The 24613-nt window shown below is 44.6% G+C and overlaps 1 protein-coding gene and 1 pseudogene across 5 annotated transcripts; one reads left to right on the top strand and one right to left on the bottom strand.

The window, feature by feature from the left end:
* Positions 1-640: 640 nt before the first annotated feature.
* Tmem170a (transmembrane protein 170A) lies at positions 641-23441 on the bottom strand. Of its 5 annotated transcripts, none has more exons than XM_029558611.1 (4): positions 23141-23441; positions 19342-19498; positions 7814-7984; positions 641-3310 (listed from the first exon to the last, which is right to left on the bottom strand). In XM_029558611.1, exons 2-4 carry the CDS (start codon positions 19442-19444, stop codon positions 3180-3182), a joined length of 405 nt encoding a protein of 134 aa, XP_029414471.1. In that variant the 5' UTR covers positions 19445-19498; positions 23141-23441; the 3' UTR covers positions 641-3179. The 5 variants fall into 5 exon arrangements, with proteins under 5 accessions (XP_029414471.1, XP_029414472.1, XP_008821180.1 ...); XM_029558612.1 differs by lacking the exon at positions 23141-23441 and adding an exon at positions 22918-22975; XM_008822958.3 differs by lacking the exon at positions 19342-19498 and having other exon boundaries at positions 22918-23441.
* LOC108490202 lies at positions 12323-12803 on the top strand (annotated as a pseudogene).
* Positions 23442-24613: the final 1172 nt, after the last annotated feature.

Below are 24613 nucleotides of genomic sequence, written 5' to 3'. Positions count from 1 at the left end.
GGACACAAGGAATGACTTCATTATTTGCATGAGTTGTTTAAACATTAAGGGGCATCTTGTTGCAAAAAGGGTAAAGGACATAGACACATCTTTCTCAGGTAATAATCATTACATTTCATTTTAATTTTCACCCTGAAATCCTAGTAAAGAATCAAGAGGTCACTTTTATGGTTGGGGGCTGATTTCCTCTTCCAGAATTTAAAAAAAAAAGGAGGGGGAGGTGGAAAGTTTTGGGATTCGGGGTTGTCTGTCTCTTAAGAAAGGTGGCTGTGGCAACAATTCTCAAAGAAACTATGTAAGGTAAAATGTCCAACACAAACCATTCACAACACATCTGTATTCGAGGTGAGAGACAGGAGACTGAAGGAACAAAGCAGAGTATTCCTTATCATTCAAATGTTTTCTCCCTGAAAATATTTCCAGCCACACAGCTCTGACTATGGAGTCCACATACACTTATTCACAGAAGATGGCTTCACATACTGGGATGGATGAAACATTCCATCATTTGAAGATACATTTTGTAGTTGAGGGTTTTTTTTGTTTTTTGTTTTTTTTCTTTTTTTTTTTGTCTTTTTGAAGCAGGGTCTCCCTGTAGCTGTTCTGGAACTCACTATGTAGACCAGGCAGGCTGGCCTTGAACTCACAGAGATCCACCTGACTCTGCCTCCCCAGTGCTGGGATTAAAGGCCTGCACCACCACATCCAGCTGAGGTCTTTTTTTGAAAGAGCAGATAAAACATAAAAAAGAAACAGATGGGAACAAAAACCCCCTTCAAAGGCCTACTTTGTGTCTCAGTTCTGAAATAACCTGACATTGCAGTCACAGAGGAGTATGCTCAAAAGTTCCTATTTACTAGGAAATTCGAAAAGCCCACCAACGACTCACCTATGTGCATAGTGACAATATACGGAAAAGAATGTTTCAGTGAAACGTCTTGTAAGAGGAGCTTTCAAAACACATGGCCCAGATCATATGCCAGAGTGCAGGATACAAGGCTCCAAATTTCTCAAACTGTAGGGATATTTTCCAAATTAATAGCACATTAGACAGAAAACTGAAGTCTTTAAAATATTGTTCAGAGAAAGATTTGAGCTTCTTGCTGGGGAATTTGAAGAGACGTTAACCTACACTTTGTCTTCCAAATCTGGTATGTCACTATAACTTTGACAAGTGGTCTAATTAGTCAAAGGAACAGACCAGTTATTTTTTTGTAATCCTTCTGTAATTCTTTTCTATGACATTCCTGGGCAAATTGGTTCTTTGCGCTATTTAAAAATTTTTTATTACATTTGTGTGTGTGTGTGTGTGTGTGTGTGTGTGTGTGTGTGTGTCTGCTTACAAGTACAGGTCAGAGGACAACTTGCAGGAGTTGGTTCTCTCCTTCCACAATGTGGGTCCTGGGTATTGAACTCAGGTTGTCTGTCTTGGTGGCAAGTGTCTTTATCTGCTACTCCATATTGACAACCCCTCTTGGCTATTTTTAACCAGAAGCCATAGAGCATATTGTATTAGATGAATTTATGTCTTCATAGCTTGTCAGCCTGAATCTCACAATGAAAACTCTCCTTTAAAAATTTCAGAGTTAATGGGCTGGGTGAGGTGGCACGCTCCTTTAATCCCAGCACTGGTGGCAGAGGTAATTTGATCTCTGTGAGATTGAGGATAGCCTGGTCTACATAGCAAGTTCCAGACCAGCTAGGGCTAGAGGAAGACTGTTTTAAAAACAAAACAATGTCAGAGTTAATTACCAGAAGCTACTCTGAAAAAAAGGTAATAACAGGTAACAAGCAAGAACATTGGATTTGAAATAAAACCTTTTAATTGACTAAAAGGTACTTAACTTTTTCAATCCTTTCCCTTTTAAAGGTCATAGTTTTCAGACCTTTTAATGAAAAAAGAAAGTTAGGCAGTGGAATAAAATTTAAAATAGCTAAAATTAAGTTTAAAAATTGATATCTCTCTTTAAGAATATAAATTCTCTTGACTAAAAGTAAAAAGGGTGGCGTGGGGGTAGATCTGAAAAGGAAGTTTTAGGCACTTTATGAGCATTGATACTCAAAGCCTGCAAAGGTAGGCTGAGGAGCCACCACTAGGTAAATACAAGGATCAAGAACCACTAACCCTAGTTACAGCTGCATGCTACAATTTTCTGAGTTATTAATAAGCCAAAGTCACTAAGAAAGAATAAAACAGAATCTTTGGAGTATCTTCATTTGTGCCTGAATGTCCGAAGAGTATCCTAAGTCATCTGGCCTCAACTTTCATCCCAAGCTACTTAATAATGTGTGTTTCCAATGAAAGTAAATATCAATAATAGAATTAAAAATGAGAGGAAAAGGTGCCATAGAAATTCTTTGGAAAAAGGGCCTCAACTAGGCATAACAGTCCCAGCCACTCAGGGTGAATGGCAGGAGGCTCGCTTGGACCCAGAAGTTTAAGGCTGGCCTGGGCAACAGAGCAAGGGCCCATGTCTTTAAAAAAAAAAAAAGGCCATTAATTAGCTAGCTTATTTTGATCAACTATACGAAACAATAAATTCACATTTCTTAAAATATATTAAATAGTCAGAGGTCAAGACAGTTATCCATAAAAACGTCACGTTCTCAGAAGTTACTACTCCTAACGCTGGAGCAGAGCTGCTACTTTACAGCTTTACTTTGACTCCTTTTCCTGCTCTAGCTCAGCTGTTTGTTCTCAGAGCTATACTCAACCAAAACCATCGTGGCTTCACTGTTAGGAAGACTTAGTGAGGAAGTGTCTGCTAACTTCCAGTTGGGAAGCAATTAAGATTTGAGCACAGCAGTCTGCTCTCTTCAAGGCAGCCAGCATTTTCTCTTGTTCTCTTGTTTCTCTGAAATGGCAACACTGCATCGTCTCAAAGAACAATGCAAATTCTAGTGTGAGGAATGCTAACCTAGAGGCATGTGGTCTTGGCTTGGGTGAAGATGTGTGTGCAAATGTCTCAAATAACCACAAAAAAGAAAGCTAGGAGTTTTGGTTGAGTGATGGGTCCGCAGAGGTCTTCAACTGCTGGCACTTCAAGTGGAAGAAAGGGCTGTGACATTCTTCAGGCTCCTGTTCATCCACACTGCTTCCATCTGAGGAATTAAGAAACCTGTGCACTCCTTTGGAGAAGTCTATAAACAGGCGTGACATCACAACATAAAGGTGTATGCTATAGAGTAGCTAAAGCCCGTAAGAAGGAGATCACCACGACACAGAATGTCTGTCCAGTGCCCAAGGTGAGGGCTTCAAAAGGCATCATCTCCTTTCCTGCAGCTCGGTAGACTCCGGCAAGTGCCGCACCTGGTTCAGAAGTCAAGGGTGTGCAGGAAAAAAAAAAAACAAAACCAACCTGGGGTTAACAAGATCAGGACAATAGAACACTTAAAATTCCACCACCAGTACAATGTTCTAGACTATTTACACCAAAATTTAATTATTAAAGTTTAATTTTTAATTATTAATTTTAACTTAATTATTAAAGGGTGTTAACAGAAAAAAAACAAAAACAAACAAACAAAAACCTGGGGTTAACAAGATCAGGACAACAGAACACTTAAAATTCCACCACCGGTAGAATGTTCTAGACTATTTACACCAAAATTTAATTATTAAAGTTTTGTTTTCTCTGCCTTTCTCTTGACTATATTAGCCTTCTCTATGTGGTTTGCCTATTAGTGAAACGTACTTTTAGATTAAAAAAGAAATATATATTTATGGGCTGGAGAGATGGCTCAGCGGTTAAGAACACTGGTTGTTCTTGCAGAAGACCTAGGTTTGAATCCCAGCACCCACATGGCAGCTAACAACTGTCCATAACTCTAGTCCCAGGGAATCCGACAGCCTCTTCTGACCTCTGTGGGCACTGTACATCACGGGTGCACTTACCTACATGCAGGCAATACACACATACACATAAAATAAAAATAATAAAAGTTTAAAAAAAAGTTTATTATTTTTTCATGTGTGTGTTTTGCCTGCATGTACCTAAGTGCACCGGTGTCGCGCAATGGAAGGCCAGAAGAGGGTGGATGGTTGTGAGCTGCCATGTGGGTGTGGAAACTGAACTTGGTCCTCTGCAAGGTCAGCCAGTTTCTTAACCACTGAGCCATCTCTCCAGTCTCAACTTTTAGATTTGTACTCCCTAAAATTGAGCATCTTGCATTTTACTGAATACTCTGAAATGATAATCAAGATACAAAGCTAGCAATTCCCACAGGATCTGACTAGGAGCTCAAAGATCTCTTTATTCCCAAGCCAATTAACCCTATGCCTATCACTGAAGAAGCACCTAATAAATTGGCCATGAATGACCATCTCTTGAGACTGGTAAGACATGTTCTGGGGCCACAGGGAGTCCCTACTCCACTTTCTACTGCTGAGGGTCCCCTTCAAAGAGCAAGAGGAGGGGGTGTGCAATGCAGGGCTCTGAGCAGTGGTCACTCAAAGGGCATGAGGGCAGAGATCTTAGGGGCCCCTAACTGCTCCCCTCATGCCCACCACCACAGCACTCCAGAAGTGAGACAACACAACAACAGATGGACCCAGATATCCATCTGAGATGCTACAGGGACTCACAAAAGGTACTGAACCAAGTGTCTACATGTGGGCTGGGGTATAGCTCAGTGGTAGAGCACGTGCTTAGTGTACACAAGGCCATGGGTTCTATTCTCAGCACCCTGAAAAGAAGTCTACACATTTTTAAACTGCCATATGAAGAACATTACTGATTTGTTTTGTTTTGAGATGGGGGGGCTCTCACTATGTAGCCCAGGCTGGCCTGGAACTCACATAGATCTGCCTGGTAGCATCTTAGTACTGGGATTAAGGCATGTACTACTACAAGTGGCATTATGAATGCATTTTAATAAGAGAACAGTATTGTGCTGGATAGCTTAATATCAACTTGACACACCTGGGTTGAGGGAACCTCAATTGGGGAATTGCCTCTATTGGACTGGCCTGTGGCCATGTCTGTGGGGCATCTTCTTGATGAGTGATGTGGGACAGCCCAGCCCACTGTGGGTGGTGCCACCCCTGGGCAGGTAGGCCTGTGTTGCATAAGAAAGCAGGCTGAGCAGGGGCCAGGGAAGCAAGCCAGTAAGCAGCATTCCTCCATGACCTGTGCTCCAGCTCCTGCCTCCAGGTTCCTGAACTGAGTTCTTACCTTGGGCTCCCAGATGAACTGTGACCCAGGAGATGTAAGATAAAATAAACCCTTTCCTCCCCAAGTTGGTACTGGACAGAGTATTTTGTCACAGCAATAGAGAAACAAACTAGGACAAGTATTAATCCAAGATTGGTAGCCTTAAATATTTCTGACTTTACCTGCAGTGGCAGTCAATGTCACTGTCTCAAAACACGTTTCTTAGGACCTCTAATTGAGCTCTTCTCAAAGAGTAGATTGGACAGAAAGAAGCTTAAAGAACCTGATCTGGGGGGAGAATGGGGGAGGAAAGGGAAAAAAATCCCACTAAGAAAGCAGTGAATGAGAAGGGAATAAACTCCATCTTAAAGCCTTAGAAACAGAAATGAGCACAGTATTTATGCACAAGTACTATGTGTCAACTACTGTGTTAAGAACTTGTATGTAGACCATCTCATTTAATTGTCACACAAGGATGGGGGTGGGTGGTATCATCCCTGTTTCACTGATTGAAAAAAAAAGAGACCAGTCCCAGGCACCAGAAATCCAGTGTGGACACTGGAGCACAGGTTTCTCTACAGTATTATATGAGATAGTTGGAACACAGAGAAAGTAGGCTCTATTGTCTTTAAAAAAAAAAAAAAAAAGGCCCAAAAAACATGAATGAATCAATGAGCTTGATGGACATTTCTGCTTGAAGTCCAGGTTTAAATTTACAGTGAAAGGAGGCTGGAGAGACAGCTCAGTGGTTAAGAGCACTGGCTGCTCTTGCAGAGGACCCGGGTCCAGTTCCCAGCACCCACATGGTGGCTAACAACCGTCGAGAACTCCAGTTCCGGGGGATCCATCACCATCTTCTGACCTCCATGGGCATTGCATGACACAGGTGCACTTACCTACATGCAAGCAATATACCCATACACACAAAATAAAAATTAATAAATACTTTTTAAATAAAATTTATAGTGAAAATAAAACAAAATATGACAAACTAGGAATATTACATTCCTGTACGTTTACAAACATGTTTACCCATGTACCAACAACAGCATACACACCAAAACACAAACTATGACTATTAATAAACAGTATACTTTTTATTTTCATGTTGCTTACTTTAAATATTTGTTTATAGGAAATACATGTTTACAGCTAAGTACAAACTGAAAAAAAATGGTTTAAACTTAAGCCAGGCATGGTGTGGTGTATTGCCTTTAATCCCAGCACTCAGAAGGCAGAGGCAGGTAGTCTCTGCGAGATAGACCAGCCTGGTCTAGTGAGTTTTAGGCCAGCTGGGACTACAGGGAGACCTGGTCTCAAAACACAAAAAGATTTAAACTTATCATTCTTATCCCTCCAACTGTGTTCTGTGAGATGAAACACAAGGGACTGGAGAGATGGCTCAGCAGTTAAGAGCACTGGCTGCTCTTCCAGAGGACTCTAGTTCTGTTCCCAGCACCCTCCCTGAGTGGCTCACAACTACCTGTAACCCCAGTTCCAGGAGATCAGATGGCCTCTTTTGGCCTCCATAGGCACCTCATTCCACATGGTGCACACAAAAGCACACACGCGCACACGGACACGTTTTTTTTAATTTTAAAAATAATTTCTAAGATCTGTGCTACTCCAGTCTCTATTCAGAAAGCTGGGAGGTATGTGTGGGGGATCCAAAAACACAAATCAGGTACTTTTGTGTGTGGTGCTGGGGATCAAACCAATAGCTTTGGACACACCAGGGAAATGCTCTGCCACTAAGCTTTGTATTGCCAGCCCTCAAATCAGTTATTTTTCTAAACAAGACTTCTGAGCCAGGCGCGGTAGCACATGCCTATAGTCCCAAGCACTTGGGAGGCAGAAGCAGGCAGACTCCTGGAGTTCAAGGCCAGCCTGGCTGGTCTACAGAGTGAGTTTCAGAAGCCAGCTGGGGCTACAGGGAGACTCTGTTTCAAAAAGACCAAAAAAAAAAACCAACCAAAAAACACCAAGTTCTAATCATTAGACTTATACTGTCCCTGGGGAACCCTGAATGACTGGGGTAACTACGCAGTCACCTGCAGGTGATCTGGCAAGTGAGTGACAGCAATCAGAAAGGAGCAATGGCTTTCAGAGACAAGTATTTTTATTTTGCTAGTGGCCTGTCTCACAAAGCTTAAAATCTGACTTAAGAAGCCAGAGATTATCCAATTAAAAGGGGTTTAAGAGTTTAAAAAAAAAAAAAAACTAATATATTGGGGGCTGGAGAAATGGCTCAGTGGTTAAGAGCTGCTCTTGGCAAAGGACCCAGGTTCAGTTCCCAGCTCCACACAGTGACTAGCAACTGTCTTTAACTCTAGTTTACCTCTGGTCTCCACAGGCACCAGCACTCACATGCACATATCCACACACACACATGATTAAAAATAAATATTAAAAAAATACATTAAAAAATGATACGCATTTGAAAGGCACTCTTTAATCCATACAGGTATGTATTTCTTTCTTTTTTCCTGTGCTAGAGACCAAACCCAGGGCCTCAGGCTTGCTAGGCAAGCACTCTACCACTGGGTTAAGTCCCCAGCCATGCCCTCCACCCCACCAGATAGTATTTCTAAAATGAGTCTTAAGATTAGCTGACTAGTTACATTGAAAGTTTTTGACTGGTATTTTAATGTCTAACATACTTGTCAAGATTCCAGCAGTAATTGGTCCCACGATGCCCATCAACAGGATGCTTACAGACATGAACCTACCATATTTGTGGTGTCTGAGGGTGAAGAGGGCCAGTAATCCAGCAGGGACATGAAAGAAGACAGAAGACACCAGTGCCCACAGGAACACACCATACCACATCTCTGTGGGGAGGAAAGACTGGATCATTAACTAGAATCAAACCCACTGCTTCTGTTTTCACAACTATTTCATTGCACTCTGTGAAATATCCAAATACTGATGGGTTTTGTTGCTGGTTTGTTGTTTTACTTTTTTTTAAAAAACAGGACATGTGTGGAGGTCAGAGGACAACTTGTGGAAGTCAGTTCTCTCCTTCTACCTTGTGGGTCCTGGAGACTACACTTAAGTGGTCAGGCTAGCAGCAGGTGCCTGTGTCTGCTGACACATTTCACCTGCCCTGTTTTGGCTTTTTTGAGACAAGGTCTCATCATGTAGCCCACACTAGCCTCAGACTCACTTTATAGCCAAGGCTGGCCTTGAATTCCTAATCTTCCTGCCTCAGACTCCCAATTGTTGGACTATATGCATTTTCTACAATGCCAGGCTCTACTGACAAGTCTGAAAGGGTTCACAGGTATGGTGGCTCACACTTTTTATCCTAGCAGTTGGGGAGACAGAGGTAGGAAGGTCTGTGAATTCAATTACATACTGAGTTCCAGGCCAGCCAAAGCTACACAGTAAGGGCCGGTCTTAAAAAATAAAAAAATAAAAAAGCAGACACTGTCCTATTATATTCATTTAACAATCATTTTAGAACCAGCAAGATGGCTCAGCTGGTAAAGGTACTTGCCACTGAGCCCGAGGAATCCACATGCTGGAAGGACAGAGTCAACTCCTGAAAATTGTCCTCTGACTTTCCCGTGTGTGAATAAGAATCCACTCACAAACAGGGACTCACACAGATAAATGTAAAAAACAAACAAACGGGCTGGAGAGATGGCTCAGCAGTTAAGAACACTGACTGTTCTTGCAGAAGACCCAGGTTTGAATCCCAGCACCCACATGGCAGCTAACAACTGTCTGTAACTCCAGTCTCAGGGGATTCCACAGCCTCTTCTGTCTTCTGCAGGCATTGTACTACACAGGTGCACTTACCTACATGCAGGCAATACACACATACACATGAAATTTAAAAAATAATAAATATTTTTTAAAAATTATTAAAAATAAAAAACCAACCAAGCAAAAAAACAACAAAAAACCCCCCACTCTGTTATAAAAAAAAAAAAAAAAAATTAGGGGCTGGAGAGATGGCTCAACGGTTAAGAGCATTATATGCTCTTGTAGAGAACCCAGGTTCAATTCCCAGCACCCACATGGTGGCTAACAACTGTCCATAACTCCAGTTCTAGGAGATCCAATGCCCTCTTCTGACCTCTGTGGGCACTGTATGACACAGGTACACTTACACTCATGTAGGCAATACACTCATACACATAAAATAAAAATATTTTTTGTCTGGGCATGGTGGTGCATATCTTTAATCCCAGTACTTGGGAGGCAGAGGCAGGTGGATCTCTGTGAGTTCGAGTCCAGCCTCGTCTACATAGTGAGTTCCAGGCCAGCTGGGGCTACAGGGAGGCCCTGTCTCAAAAAGACCAAAAATAAATGAATGAATGAATAAATAAATATTTTTCAAAGAAATGATTAGGTTGTGCTGGGTATGGTGCTACATGCCTTTAGTCCTAGCAGAGGCGGGCAGATCTCTACGAATTCAAAGGAGGCCAGTCTGGTCTACAAAGGGAGCTCTAGGCCAGCCAGGGCTGCACAGTCAGACCCTGTCTCAAAAAAACAAGGACAACAAAAAAGCTTGCTCTAGTGGGTCAGGCCTGTAATGGCAGCACTTGGGAGGTAGAAACAGGAAGCTCACAAGTTCAAGACCAGTCTGAGATATATATTTCATATATATTTATATATTTTATATGTGTGGGGTGGGCTGGTTCCTACAGAGAACCTCCAGTCTTTTTTTTTTTTTTTTTTTTCCTTTTGGGACCGGGGCCCTGTAGCCCTGTAGAACCTCCAGTCTTTTTTTTTTTTTTTCTGTCCTTTTGAGACAGGGTCTCCCTGTAGCCCAGCTGGCCTTGAGCTTAAAGAGATCCATCTGCCTCTGCCTCCCAAGTGCCAGGAAAAGGCATGCCCCACCATACTCAGCCAAGAGAACCTCTACTCTTAAGGTGACTAAAATTCTGGGCAAGAGCACTCCTTCCCAGGTGTAACATCAACTCTATCTCCAGACATTGCCAAATGTTCCCAGAGTTAAAACTGCACAGAGGCAAAACTGTCTTGATAGATGATAGACAGACAGATGAAAGATTAGGAAATATAACCCTCTGCCTTGAAGACAAAAGGCAGGTATGTGAGAAGGCAGCTAGACAAACTGGTTCTTTCAGGTTCTTTCAGGAGTGGTGACACCTGAAATCCCAGCACTTGGGAGGTAGAGGTGGGGGGGGGGTCAGATGTTTAAGGTCATCTTCTGCTTCCTATCAATTTGGAGGTCAGCCTGGACTACATGAGATCAGCTGGTTCTGGTTCCTATGACGAATCAATCTCCCCCCTACCCCCTTCTTGAGACAGGGTCTCCCTGTAGGCCCCACCTAGCCTGGAACTCAATATATAGACCAAGCTGGCATTGATCTTACAGAGCTCTGCCTGCCTATGCCTCCCCAGTGCTGGGATTAAAGGCGTGTGTCACTACCCCGGCTGGAGATCCTCTGATATTAAGATAACTAAAATTCAGTTATTAATCTTTTCTTTTCCAGTGCTGGAGAGTGATCCTAGATCCTCATCCATATTTACCACATCCTAGCCAAGAGCACTCCATCCCCAGGTGTGACATCAAAAATAGCTCCAGACAAATGTCCCCAGAGGCAAAACTGCCCTGATTAAACACCACTGGCTTGGCTGACAAGAGCAGCTGCAGTTAAAGTTGCAAAGGTGGATAGGGTCACAGCGTGGAGAAGTGCGAAGGTTTGAACAGTATCACCATAGGCTCATACACTGAAGGCTTTGCCCCCAGCTGTTCTAGTCTAAGGGGTGGTAGAAACATTAGAAGGTTGCAACCTAGTTGAGGAAGTAGGTCTCTAGGGTTGGGTCCTTAGGGTTCTCTTGCCTTGACTCCTTCCTAGTTCTGTTCCCTGGCTGCCATATGGTGAGCAGCTCTACTCCATCACATTCTGCCCCACAAGAGGCCTAGAAACAAAGCAACCAGCCCACTACAGACTGTAATCTCTGAAACCACTAGCCAAAAATATCCTTCCTTCCTTCCCTTGTTTATGCCAAGTATTTGTCAGTGGCCAAAGTCTGACAGAGGACTTTAAATGTCAAAGGAAGGGCTTCAGCATTCTACTAAAGGGAGCGTCATCGATGGTTTTGCACAGTAGAGTGTTGTCAGGACATTATCTGAAGGCCTCCATCAATATTCCCAGTCAGAAGGACAAGAACACCACCTTTCTGGAGGGTCACATGGAAGACAAGCATGCCTATCCTTTGCAGCTGTGAGTTTAGATCCATGAATACACCCACACCTACAGGAACATACTTGTAGGCAAGGACAGTGCTAACAGGAGGCTCCAGGAAGGTCTGTAATGGTGAAAAATGGAAGTCGACTGCATGGCCATCTCTTGTAGGCTTGGAAAACACATTCTGTGCATCCATGTAATACAACATTCCATAGCACACAACTATGAGCTAGATCTAGAGATACCAGGGGAATACAGTGACAAACTGCAAAAGAAGCTTGGCTAGCTGCAAACAGTTATGTGAAAGAAGAGCCTGGTTTTGTAAAAGTAAAACGAGCTAAGTAATGTACTTAGAGGAAGCCTGCATGTGCTTACATATTTCATAAACATTTGCTATGCAAACAGGAACTGTCCTGAGTGCTTTACAAACACTAAGGCATCGAACCCTCAAAACAAGTCTGAAGCACTGACTGTTAAGGTTCACAGTCATGGAGAAGTGGACGCAGGGGGAGGCACACACATGCCCACACTGCCTGCTCGCCTGTGCTGCCGCACCTCACGCTCTATGCCATTCTTTGGTATGCAGCAAGTTTAAAAAATTGCCATTTTCTGGAGCTGGAGAGATGGCTCAGCAGTTAAGAACACTGACTGTTCTTGCAGAAGACCCAGGTTCGAATCCCAGCACCCACATGGCAGCTAACAACTGTCTGTAACTCCAGTCCCAAGGGATCCCACAGCCTCTTCTGACCTCCATGGGCATTGCACGACACGGGTGCACTTACCTACATGCAGGCAATACACGCATACACATATTTAAAAAAAAATTGCCATTCCTGCACCTTTAATCACAGCTCTCAGGAGGCAGAGGCGGGTGGATCTCTGTGAGCTTGGGAGGCCAGCCTGGTCTACATAGTGAGTTTTAGACCAACCAGGGTGCATAGTGAGACCCTGTCTCAAAAAACAGTTATTTTTTCAGGGTTTGGGGAAGGGGCCGCAGGCGCCATGTTGGGCCGTGAAGACGGCAAGAAGCCCCTGAAACAGGCCAAGAAGCAGGCCAAGGAGGTGGAGGAGGAGGAGGAGAAGGAGGAGATGGAGGTGGATGAGGAGGGCAAAGAGGTGGAGGAGGAGGGCAAGACTTTCAAGCAGAAATAGAAAGAGAAGAGCCGAACCTGGTGGCACATGCCTTTAATCCCAGCACTCCGGAGACAGAGGCAGGTGGATCTCTGTGAGTTCAAGGCCAGCCTGGGCTACATAGTGAGCTCCAGGACAGCTGGGGCTACAGGGAGACCCTGTCTCAAAAAGACCAAAAAAAAACCAAAAACCAAAACAAAAACAAAAAGAGCAGAAACTCGAGGAGCTGGAAAGCAAAGGCCGCAGGGAAGGTCCCCTGGCCACGGATGGAGTTAAGAAACCTGGCAGAAAGTCAGCTCTTCGTGTTCCTCAGATGACGGTGACCGTCTTGCACTCCTATTTAAACATCTAGATTCCCTGCCGAGACATCTTTTGCCACCTATAGCTAGAGAAATGTGTTGTCCTGGAACCTGTTTACATTGTAATAAACTTTTGTTTAAAAAAAAAAAATTATACAGTGGCTCACTGTCTCTAGTTTCCACTGAGCTTACTCCTACCTCAGCTGTGAATTTTAAGTAAATCCAGCCCAGAATCCTGCCAGAGCCTGTTGTTCCATCTTTATTGTACTTTGAATTCTGTATCATCTTGAATTAAACCAACTCATTTAACAGGCAAAAAATTTTAATAAAAAATGGTATTTGGATTATTTTGTTTCCTGCCTTGCCTAGAGAACACCAACCCTGAGGGTTTTTTTGAGACAGGGTCTCCCTGTAGCCCCAGCTGGCCCAGAACTCACTGTGTAGACCAGGCTGGCCTCAAACTCACAGAGATCCACCTGCCTCTGCCTCTCAAGTGCTGGGACAAAAGGTGTGTGTCACTATGCCAGGTGATCATTCATTTTTTACTTTGTTGAAAAGAATCAAAACTTTTAGCAGGGCATGGTGTCTCAGGCCTGTAATCCTAGCATTGGAGGTAGTCGAGGCACGGGGATTATTTGCTCAAGGTCATGCTTGACTGTATAGCAAGTTTGAGGCCTCCCTGAAATATATGCAAAGCTTTTTTGTTGTTGTTGTTATGTTTGTTATGTTCAAGGTGATTGGTCTGTTTGGGATGAACATTTACAGGCAGACTGGACAGGGATATCAATGTGCCTAGGGAGGAGGTGGGGAGGGAGAACCAGGGACTTTACCTACTGCTGTAGGCACACTACAAGCATACGGCTGTGGTGGTGTCTGCTTACCCAGATCAATTAAAACAGGTTTATAAATGTGTCTTCATGCAGCTCACTCAGGCTTGCTTTTGTTTTGCTTATAATACTCTTTTGGATTTACTTATTTTTTTAAAATCTTTTTTATTATTTTTTAATTTTATTTTATGTGTATGTGTATATTGCCTGCATCTATATAGGTACACCTGAGGTCAGGAAAGGGAGCTGGAAGCCAGGTGTGGTGACCACACCTTTAATCCCAGCACTGGCAGAGGCAGGCGGATCTCTGTGAGTTCAAGGCCAGCCTGGTCTACATAGTGAGTTCCGGGCCAGCTACAGGGAGACCTTGTCTCAAAAAAGACCAAAAAAAGAAAAGGGTGCTGGATTCCCCCGGAACTGGAGTTAAGAGCACCCAGTACTCTTAAACTGCTGAGCCATCTCTCCAGTTATGAATTTACTTATTGTGATTTTATGTGTATGAATGGTTCCCTGAATGTACACATCTAACACGTGTGCAGTGCCTGAGGCCAGGCATCAGAGTCCTTGGAACTTCAGTTACAAACAGCTGTTAGCCATCCAGTGGGTGCTGGGAACAGAATCCGGGTCCTCTACAAGAACAGCCAGTGCTCTTAACCTCTGAGCCATCTCTCCAGTCCCCTGTTCTGTTTTTTTGAGACAGGGGCTATGTAGCCCTGGCTGGCCTTGAACTTTCTATGCTGATCAAACTGGCCTTGAAACTCATGGAGATCTACCTGTCTCTGCCTCCCAAGGGCTAAAATTAAAGGAGTTTACCACCATGGCAGAATCAACTATGGAATTATGGTCTTCTAAAAAGATGGATTGTTTTTTCTTTCTCTCTCTCAAAACACAAAGTTACCAGGCAGCTCTCTCTGTAAGGCAGGGAGGAAGCCCTCATAGAACCTGACTGTTTTGGCACCCTGATCCTAGACTTTCTGTCTCCAGAACTGAAAAGACACACGGCTGTTGTTTAAGCTGTCTAGCCTGTGGAATTGTTAGAGCAGTCTGGCTAGGACACCAACACTCACCATTCCCACTTCCCTTGGAGCACAGCACCTGAAAAAGGAGGGCTCCCAAGGTACTAATGCACATCTCAATTCTGCTAAAAGCTTAAAGGCTGACTTGCAAATGGGATCTGCTGCAGCAGGTTCAGCACCTCCAGAGCCCCAGAAAAGCATCACACTCTGCCCCTCAATCCTGAGCTGCATCCATTATCTACTCCAGTGTCTACATAGAGCACTGTTTAAGTCACTTTGAGAAGGAAAAAATAAAGGCTTCATTATATTAATTGAGTGGTTTAGTTTATAAAAATATTTCTCAGATGGGATTCTAAGACTTTAAAAGCAATAGCAAACCCAGAACTATAAAACACTTAAAAAAAAAAAAAAAACTAAGTGATTTCTTTTTAATCTACGGCACCTCAATCTGCCATATTTAAAAGCTATTTATTGATTGTCATGTAGTTCTTTGCATTTCCTTGGCTCAAAACACTGTCATAATTGTCTCTGTATCTTACAGCATTTCCTTGTTCACTGCTTCGAATCAAGTGGTTATCTGCAGTTTTGTTTTCCTTGGCTGCCATGTTAGTCCATTTTCTGCTGCTGTAACAGAAAGTTTTTGGTTCACATTTCTGTAAGATGGGAAGTCCTAGGCTAAGAAGCCACTTCTGTTAAGGGCCACAGCACTCATGTGGAGGTCAAAGGACAACCCGTGGAAGTCAGTTCTCTCCCCCTACCATGTGTGGATGAAATTCAGGTCGTCAGCCTCAGCAGCAAGTGCCTTTATCCTCTGAACCATTTTGTAGGCTGGATGGTCCTTTTTTGTCTGTTTTTCACTGATGCATGCCTGTCATATAGAATATGCTCAATAAACACTTGACTAATATATCAAGTTTGTTATTACTATTAAATTTGGCTAAAATTTAGCAACTCAAAACAATACAGATTTCATAATTTTACAATCCTGGAGGTCACAAGTCTCACTAGGCTAAAACCAAGGTGTTGGCAGTTTCCTTGTCCTGCACAGCAGAGGCTGCTTACATTCCTTTGGCTCATGACCCCTTCCTCCTCTTCTAAGCCTGCAGCATAACCTCTGATCTTTCTGACTCTGACTGCCTGTCCCCTTGACAACACAGTGTTGTCACCATGCTACCTCCAATTGGAAAACTCAATCTATTCACCGACTGCAGAATCACATGTGCAAAGTTCCTTTGCTGTGTAAAGTAGTATGTTCACAAGTTTGGGGGATGAGGATGTGAGATTCTCTGGAGGCCACTGCAGCTTAGTGTGTCATCTCGCTCTTTATAATCTTTTAGTATAAATTATCTGATGCAGACTTCACATAGGGAGATGATGTACCTTTCATTGTCTCTGTGGTCTGAAGGCATTCCCCAGAAGTCTGCATGCTGGAAATTTAATCCCAACACAACAGAGTCAAGAGGGGGGCCTTTAATTAGGGGGATTAGGGAGATGGCTCAGTCTGAAATGCAGGAACACCTGAGTTCTATTCCCAGTACCCATGTAAAAAGCTGGGCATAGTGGCACATGCTTGGAATCCTGGCACTGGGGAGGCAGAGACAAGAGGTTCTCTTGGGTTCACTGGTAGATAGCCTAACTGGTGAGTTCCAGGCCATTGAGAGATCCTGTCTCAAAAAGAGGTTGATAGGGCTAGGTGTGGCGGTTGATGGGCATGGTGGTGCATGTCTTTAATCCCAGCAGAGGCAGGCACATCTCTGTGAGTTTGAGGCCAGCCTGGTATACATAGTGACACCCTGGCTATTAAAAAAAGGTAAGAAGCTGGGCATGGTGGTACACACCTTTAATCCCAGCACTCGGGAAGCAGCGGCAGGCGGATGGATCTCTGTGAATTCAAGGCCAGCCTGGTCTACATAGAGTTCCAGGCCAGCTGAGGCTACAGGGAGACCCTGTCTCAAAAAAGGCCAAACAAACAAACAAACAAACAAGCTAGGGCTTGAGGAATGACACCTGAAGTTGTCTTCTGACCTCCACATATGTTCACCTACATACTTATGGACACACATATGCACACACACATCCTCTGCACACAAAACCAAGGACTATAGCTGAGTGATGGAGCCCTTACCTAGTGTGTACAAGGTCCTGAGCTCAATCTTGAGCCCCACCCCACACCCCCATTTTCTAAAAGGTATTTCAGAGGAAGAGCAAGGCCACACAGAGAGCCCAGTCCTCCAGGTGACACTGTACTAAAAGGGTTTTCTGATGGCCAGCTCTCTGGTCTTTCACCGCACAGCTGAGTCACTAGGCCCCAGGATCACCCTAACATCAAAGAACAGGAACAGGAGTGCCAGCCAAGCAGGCAGCCATCCTTTCTGCTGGCTCCACTCTGACCCACCCTGGTCAAACAGCTACATGAACTTGGATGGTTCCTGCAAAACTGGGTTTGTTTTTTTGAGACAGGGTCTCACTATGTAGCCCTGGCTAGCCTGGAGCTTCTACGTAGACCAGGCTGGCCTCAAACTCACAGAGCTCGGCCTGCCTCTGCCTCCCAAGTGCTGGAACTAAAGGTGTGTGCCACCACGTCTGGCTAAAGCTGGGTTTGTAAGTAAACCACATGCGTCCTGGGAATTGAACTCTAGTCCAATGCTGCTGTGACTCCAGGCTGCCTTGATCATGGCCCACTAGCCTGTATCTTTCCACTGTCCACTGGAAGCCTCCTCCTGCCAACTGTCTCTAGTTTGCCAGGAGATCCATCTGTCCCCTCCCTTCCTCTCTAACAATGACTTGCCCTCAGGGTTATCAACTGCAGCCTGGCGCCTCTCTGCTGACACTGCAGGTCTGCATTTTCATCCCTGGGTTTGACTTGCCTCACCCAGGGTTCTCCTTGGTTCTGGCCTGGCCAGACCTTTTCTGTCCTGATCTAGCCTTCCACAAATTGTCCACACAAAGCCTATAAGTCAATGTAGTTAGGAACGGGGTCTCTCCTGGAGGTGTTGATAATATTCTCATATTGGTTGTGGCAAAAGCTGTATAACTCTGAAATGTACTGAAAACCACTGGACTGTACATGTAAAAAAAAAAAGTCAAGGGACTGGAGAGATGGCTCAGCGCCGGGAACACTGGTTGTTCTTACAGAGGACCTAGGTTCGATTCCCAGCACCCACATGGTGGCTAACAACTGTCTATTGCTCCAGTTCCAGGGGATCCGACCTCTTCTGACCTCTGTGGGCATTGCATGACACGATTGCACTCACAAACATGTAGGCAATACGCTCATATACATAAAATAAAAAAAATAAGTCAGGGCCAGAAAGGAGGATCAGCTAGTAAAGGTCCTTGCCACCAAGCCTGACAACCTGAGTTTGATCCCTGGGACAAAGAACCTACTCCTAAAAGCTTTGACACACATTTGCATGCACACAGGTGCACACATACACAAATAAAGTATAATTTTAACAGGGCTGGAGAGATGGCTCAGCAGTTAAGAGCACTGACTGATCTTGCAGAGGACCCGGGTTTGATTTCCAGCACACACATGGAGGCTATGAACCGGCGATACCGGACATGTCAGTGTAAATAACACTAAAGTTAGGACCTTCTAAGTGTATAACTGTCTTAAGCCCATCACTGTGGCACACAATAGAGTGAGCTTATAGTTTAATTGAGATATTTATCTTGTGGAAATATTAAAAAGCCTATGCTTGTGTAAGTGAAAAAAATCACATTCTTTTAAAAATGTAAAGCTATTTTGTAGAGGCTCAGTACTTTTCCAATGCACTGTTGTATTAATGCATTAAAAAATATAAAGTTACCATGCTTTAAAAAAAAAAGAAGAAAGCAACAGGGCTGGAGAGATGGCTCAGTGGTTAAGAACACTGACTGTTCCTGCAGGAGACAACACGGGTGCACTTACCTACATGCAGGCAATGCACGCATACACATAAAATTAAAAAATAAATTAAAAAATCAAATAATAAAAAAATTAAAAATTGAAAAATTAAAATAAAGTGTAATTTTAAAAAGTGTCATCTTTAAAATAAATTTAAAGATGATCCCTCCTTGGCTCAAAACTCTCCACTTGTGCCCTCTAGGAGCCAACCTCACCTCCTTAACACCCCCTTGCCCATATAATCCACCAAGCACACTACCCCTCCTCCTCCCTTCTTTCCTCCCTCCCTCTCTCCCTCCTCTCTCTCTTTCCAAGTGCCTGGGTTAAACCCACAGCCTCTCACTGCTGCAGACCACACCACTGAGCCACATCCCCAGCCTATGGAATTTTCTTTCTTTCTTGGGGTCTTTTTGAGACAGGGTCTCCCTGTAGCCCCAGCTGTCTTGGAACTCACTATGTAGACCAGGTTGACCTTGAACTCACAGAGATCTGCCTGCCTCTGCTGGTATTAAAGGCATGTGCCACCACACCTGGAGGAATTTTCTTAAGCTAAGAGCTCCTCTTTCAGGGCCTCCCAATCTACAATTTCCTGCCTAGAACATTCTTCCCTGACAGCTGCAGGGCTGCTCACTTCCTTCAGAATTCAGCTATAATGGCATCACCATTAAGGGCCTTCTGACCACTTTGTTTCTCTGAGAGACAGTCTTGCTACAAAAGCCAGAGCAGGCCTTGCATTCAGGATGTTGGGTGGTTGGCCTCAAATGCACAACTATTTTGCCTCAGCCACCCAAGTGCTGTGTTCACAGGTGTGTGGCCCCCAAAACACTGGTCTCCATCCTGCACATGCCCTGCCACTTACCATGTCCCTTATCGTATCTCACACCATCAAGAGTTCCAGCCCATACTTTTCTGTCCCCCACAGCCCATACTTTTCCGTCTCCCCACTGGAGTGAGAGGTCCATATAGAAGGGGTTGTTCTGTTCATCAAGGCCTTTTAAACAGGTGCCTCCCACAACCTAAAACAAAAACCAAGAAACAACAGGTAGGCTGGAGAGGACTCAGTGGCTAAGAGCACTGGCTGCTTGTACAGAAGGCCTGGGTTCAGTTCCCAGCACCCACATGGCAGCTCACTCCTATCCTTAACTCTAGTTTCAGGGGATCCAACACCTTCTTCTGGTCTCCATGGGCATTGAAACATACAGATATACAAAGACACAGACACATAAGTAAAAAAAACTTTAAAAACAACAGCCACACAGCAATGAGTAAACTGCCGCTCCGCGTGTGATCCACTCTGGACTCCACCACCACCACAACCAAAATATTATTGGGTTTTGCTACATTTTGACATTCATCTAGTGAAATCTCTATCTGCGGAGAATAAAAGTCATTCCTGATTGTTACAAACGACAACACAAAGCCAGGCATGGTGGCACAGGCCTGTAATCTCAGTACTTGGAAGGCTCAGGTTCTCCGGCAACCTCAGCTACACAGAGACTGTCTCAAACAAAGAAATACAAAGAAACAACAAAGGAAATTTGAACAGCTTAGAATGAGGGTTTGAAGAAATCTAAATGGCTAAATTGCAAAGGTGGGTTAAAAAAAATCAATTCAAAGCTTTTTAGTGGAGAGAAACCACAGAATATTTTAGAGCAATGATTCTGCTGTGAGTTGGCATAAACTAGAAGCAACCTTTTCTGTGTGCCTAAAACAGCGACAGTGCCAGATTCAGGACCCTGAATAAAGTTCATGTTATAAGCACCTGAGTGCTGCAAACAGGATCCAACTTCAAGTATCTATTATACCCAAAATTCTATGCAATGATTAGACACTGCAAGGAGTGGGTGTGTTTACAGCCTCACTCTGATTAATCTGAGGTCAAGGGCTCTGCACCACCACATTCTGATCAATGAGGTCAAGGGCTATAACCCCATCGTGTGCCAGCCTAGGGCCAACATGTGGTCACATGGAGATATGCTGGCTAAATGGTTCCTGGTAACTAATACTCATAAGTTGTATCTGTAGAAGGAATGATACTCAAGTACATATGGCAGATTAGCATTTGCAGAAGAAAATAATAATCTGAATCTGAATCATGAAGGAAATTGATGAACCCAGATTGAGATATTCTAAGCAACAATTGGCCTAGATTCTTCAAAGAAACTGAAACAGGGCTCATTGGTTTACTGCTCTTGTAGAGGACCTGAGTTCGATTCCCAGCACCCATGTCACAACCCATAATTCCAGCTCCAGATGAGGTGATGCCTCCGTCATCCACTGGCACCTTTACACACACACACACATACACACACACACACACACATACACATACACACACACACACACACACACCCTGAGTCTCAAAATAAATAATCAAACAAATAAATACAATTAATAAAACAAATTAAAAACCAGAACTGTTCTCGGTGAAATGAGACTAAAGAGATAGGCAACCAAATGGACAGTGTGACTCCTGATTGGACCCTGGAATTAAAACAGCTCCCTACCCAACTTTACCCTCAGGAAGTGAGGGTACCTTTTCTTTCTTTCTTAATAAACTGTCTCTATCATCAAACAAAATCAAAATAACAACAAAAGGAAGTTGTCAATTGAATTTTTTCTTTAAAATTTTTTTTATGTGTTATGAGAGTTTTGCATGCAGGTATAAGTGCACACATGTGGTACAATGCCTTTGGAGGCCCGGAAGAGGGTGTTGGATCCCCTGGAACTGGAGTGACAGATGGTTGTTAGCTGACATGTGGGTGCTGGGAGCTGAACCCAGGTCCTCTGCCAGTGCTCTTAACCGCTGAGCCATCTCTCCAGCCCCAATTGGAGAGAAATTTAAATAAGGCCTGTGTTAGAAAACATCATGCTAACAGAGTTAAATATTTTAGGAGTGATATGAAGTTGTGGCGGTGATAAAACTACATGTGGAGGGATCAGCAGGTGTCAGGACTTCTGCTCCACAGCAAGGTAAAATGTGATGTGTAGGTAGGGGCTGGTGAGATGGCTCAATGAGTAGAAGTGCCTGTTGCCAAGCCTCACGACCTGAGTTCAATCCCTGGGACCCACATGGTAGGAGGAGAGAACCAACTCCTACAAGTTTTCCTCTGATTTTTTCTTTTGCACACACACACACACACACACACACACACACACAAATAAATAAGTAAAATGTAATTAAAAGGTTTTTAATGTGATGTGTATAGATTCATACATGTGCTAGAGAATGCCTAAGAACCAAAATATAGTCTTGCTTGGCATAATGAAATTTCTATCAACATGAGGCAAATATACAACTGTGTTCCCATATTACATAGCCTAGGTATGGACTAGACATATCATCTCGGCTCAAGTAAGTACACTCTATGATGTTCTCCCGATTGCCTAAGGGGGGCTGGTTGTTGAACAGTAACTGCTACCATTCAACCTAAACAAATGGGTATTTGCTAGACTGTTTTTCAACTTTTCAGGAGATTTGAAAAGTTCTCCCTCAAAAAAAGAGTTGAAGATTGTGGTTGCCAGGCATCGTGTGCCTTTACTCCCAGCACTCCATGGCAGAGGCAGGCTTATCTGAGTTCAAGGTCGGCCTGGTCTACAAAATTGAGTTACCAGGCTCAGCCGGAGCTTCTGGACACCCTGTCGTAAATAATGAAAACAGAAATATGAACCCTTTATCTTTTGGAGGGCTTCATAATTTTATAAATGTGTGTGTGTGTTTCACTGTCGATTATGACCCTAATCCCTTTGAAACAATCTTGAGCTCTCACTTTTGGCACCATCCCAAGCCAACATCTTCAGCTGCCACAACAAAAGATGATCACCTAGTTAGCCTCTACACAGCCAAGTCCCGAGTGTCTACTGCGAGGCGCCAGGCAGTCGCTGGCCTGTGGATGAGCAATCACAGGTGCCTTATGGATGATTGCAGCCGGCAACCCCACCCTCCTCCCTTTCCCACTGTCTCAGATCCAGTCCTCACACTGGATTAACTAAGGTTTCCAACTTTGTTGGGGAGCCCCAACCTCCCCGTCGGAGCGCCACTGTCGGTCGCCTTGCTGGTGAAGATGCAAGACAGATAGCTTCAAAGTCTTTACTGGGTTCCCAGGAAAGGTTATTCCTCCTCCCCTCCGCCGGCCCGAGCTCGGAAAGCTCTACCTAGTGCTCTGACACCGAAAGTCCCTCTCCCAGCCTCCCCACCCTCACCATCCCCGCAGCCCCCCGGAGCTCAGCTGGGAGCAGCTCAGAAGCCGCGTCTAAGATCCTGGGAGAACAAGCAACAGGTCTGGGAAAGTGATTCTGGAGGAGCTGGATGGGTTCGGGACTCTGCAGCCGCAGTGCAGCCGGAGGAACCCGCGCGCCCAGCACCCGCCCCGCCCGACTGCGGGCGGGCTCCCCGCGGCGAGCGCCCAGTGCGCAGGCGCGGGGCGGGGCGTACCTGGGAAGGAGCAGAGCGAAGTGGAGTTGGGGCACAGGGTCCCGTTGCCCACCCGGGGCACGAGCTTCAGGCTGAGGACCTGCTGCAGGAGCCCGGCCGCCCCGCCGCCGCCGCTCCCCTCGCGCTCCATCCCGCCGCCATCCACCGCGGACAGCTGTGGGGGGACAGCGGCCAGACTGCCGCAGAGCCCGGCTAGCCGGCACATCGGCCGCCACGGTCTCACCTTCGGCCGGAACCCACTTCTTCCTCCCACCTCAACGGCGCTGCCAAGAGATCGTTTCTCCCTCCAATCACAGGGCTCCGCTGACGTAGGGAGCGGGGCCACAACTGTTCCCGCCCCCTGACGTCGTGTTCGGTTCGAGAACGCCTCAGCCCCGGCGTGCTGCGCCCCCTGCTGGACGAGAGTCTCCTGCCCGGTCAGGGAGTGCTTGGCTCTGCCCTTCTCTGCAGCGCCATCTACTGGACATGGCTCCGCGGGTATAGGCGCTTGCCACCAAGGCTGAGGGTCTGAGTTCGAGCCCCAATCTCACATGGTGGAAAGAAAGGACTGATTCCCACAGGTTGTCCTCTGACCTCTGGATGCATGCTGTGACACAGGCGCACCCCCCTTCCACATACACATAATAAATGAATAAATGTTTATTTTTTTTTCCCTAAAGAACAGTTGAGAGATGACTCTGATTAGGAACACTGCTCTTGAAAAGTACTAGGTTCAGTTCCCAGCACCCACACGGCGACTTAACCATCCTTAACTCCAGTTCCAGGCCAGCATCTGACACTGTCTTCTGGCCTCTGTGAGCGTTGCACCAATGTGATGCACCTACATACATGCAGACAAAACACTCATGCACAGTTTTAAAAAGTTACTCTGTGAGGGACTGGAGAGATGGCTCAGTGGTTGAGAACAGCTGCTCTTGCAGAGGACCTGGGTTCAATTCCCGGCTCCCACATGGTGATTCACTCTTGTTTTAGGATGAGGCAATTGGTTGGTGGATCAGGCTCTGGTGAATGAACCCACACTGGGGGTTCATTTGGGGACACAAGTTTAACTCTTATAGGCCTTCACACACACACATTAGAGTACAGGAAATTTGGTGGGATATTAGTAAGGGAGGGTCCAGATATGGGGGAGATTCTAAAATAATAAAATACATAAAATTTGCAAAACTTCAATAAAAAAGGAAAAACATTAGTAAAAGTTTTGAGATATTTACTAATTTGTCTTTTCAGGACATTGTCCGGATTACCAGAACCCATTTGAAGAGGAAGAAACCAATTATTTTAGAGTTATATAACTGCTAATGGTGTATCCCCTTAAGGAAACATTATTTTGAACTCAGAATTCTATCCCTAGTCAAACTATGAATTGAGAGATTAAAGAAAGACATTTAGACCAGAAGGACTCAGAACATGTTTCATGTGCCCTTTCTTTTTAAATTTTTATTATTTTTATTTTAAGTGAATGAATGTAATGCCTGCATGTATGTGAGTGCACCTGTGTTGTACAAAGCCCATGAGGTCAGAAGAGGCGTTGGATTTCCCTGGAACTAGAATTATGGACCGTTGTTAGCCACCATGTGGGTTTTGGGAACCAAACCCAGGTCCTCTGCAAGAGCAACAAGTACTCTTAACCACTGAGCCGTCCCTCCAGCCCCATGTGTGCTGTTTCTAAGGAAGCTATGTGTGGATTTACAGC

Source organism: Nannospalax galili, unplaced genomic scaffold (genome assembly GCF_000622305.1).
Source record: "Nannospalax galili isolate Female #2095 unplaced genomic scaffold, S.galili_v1.0 scaffold568, whole genome shotgun sequence".
NCBI lineage: Eukaryota > Metazoa > Chordata > Mammalia > Rodentia > Spalacidae > Nannospalax > Nannospalax galili.
The sequence above is the reverse complement of the archived record's forward strand: the minus strand, read 5'-3'. Positions and strand labels throughout refer to the sequence as shown.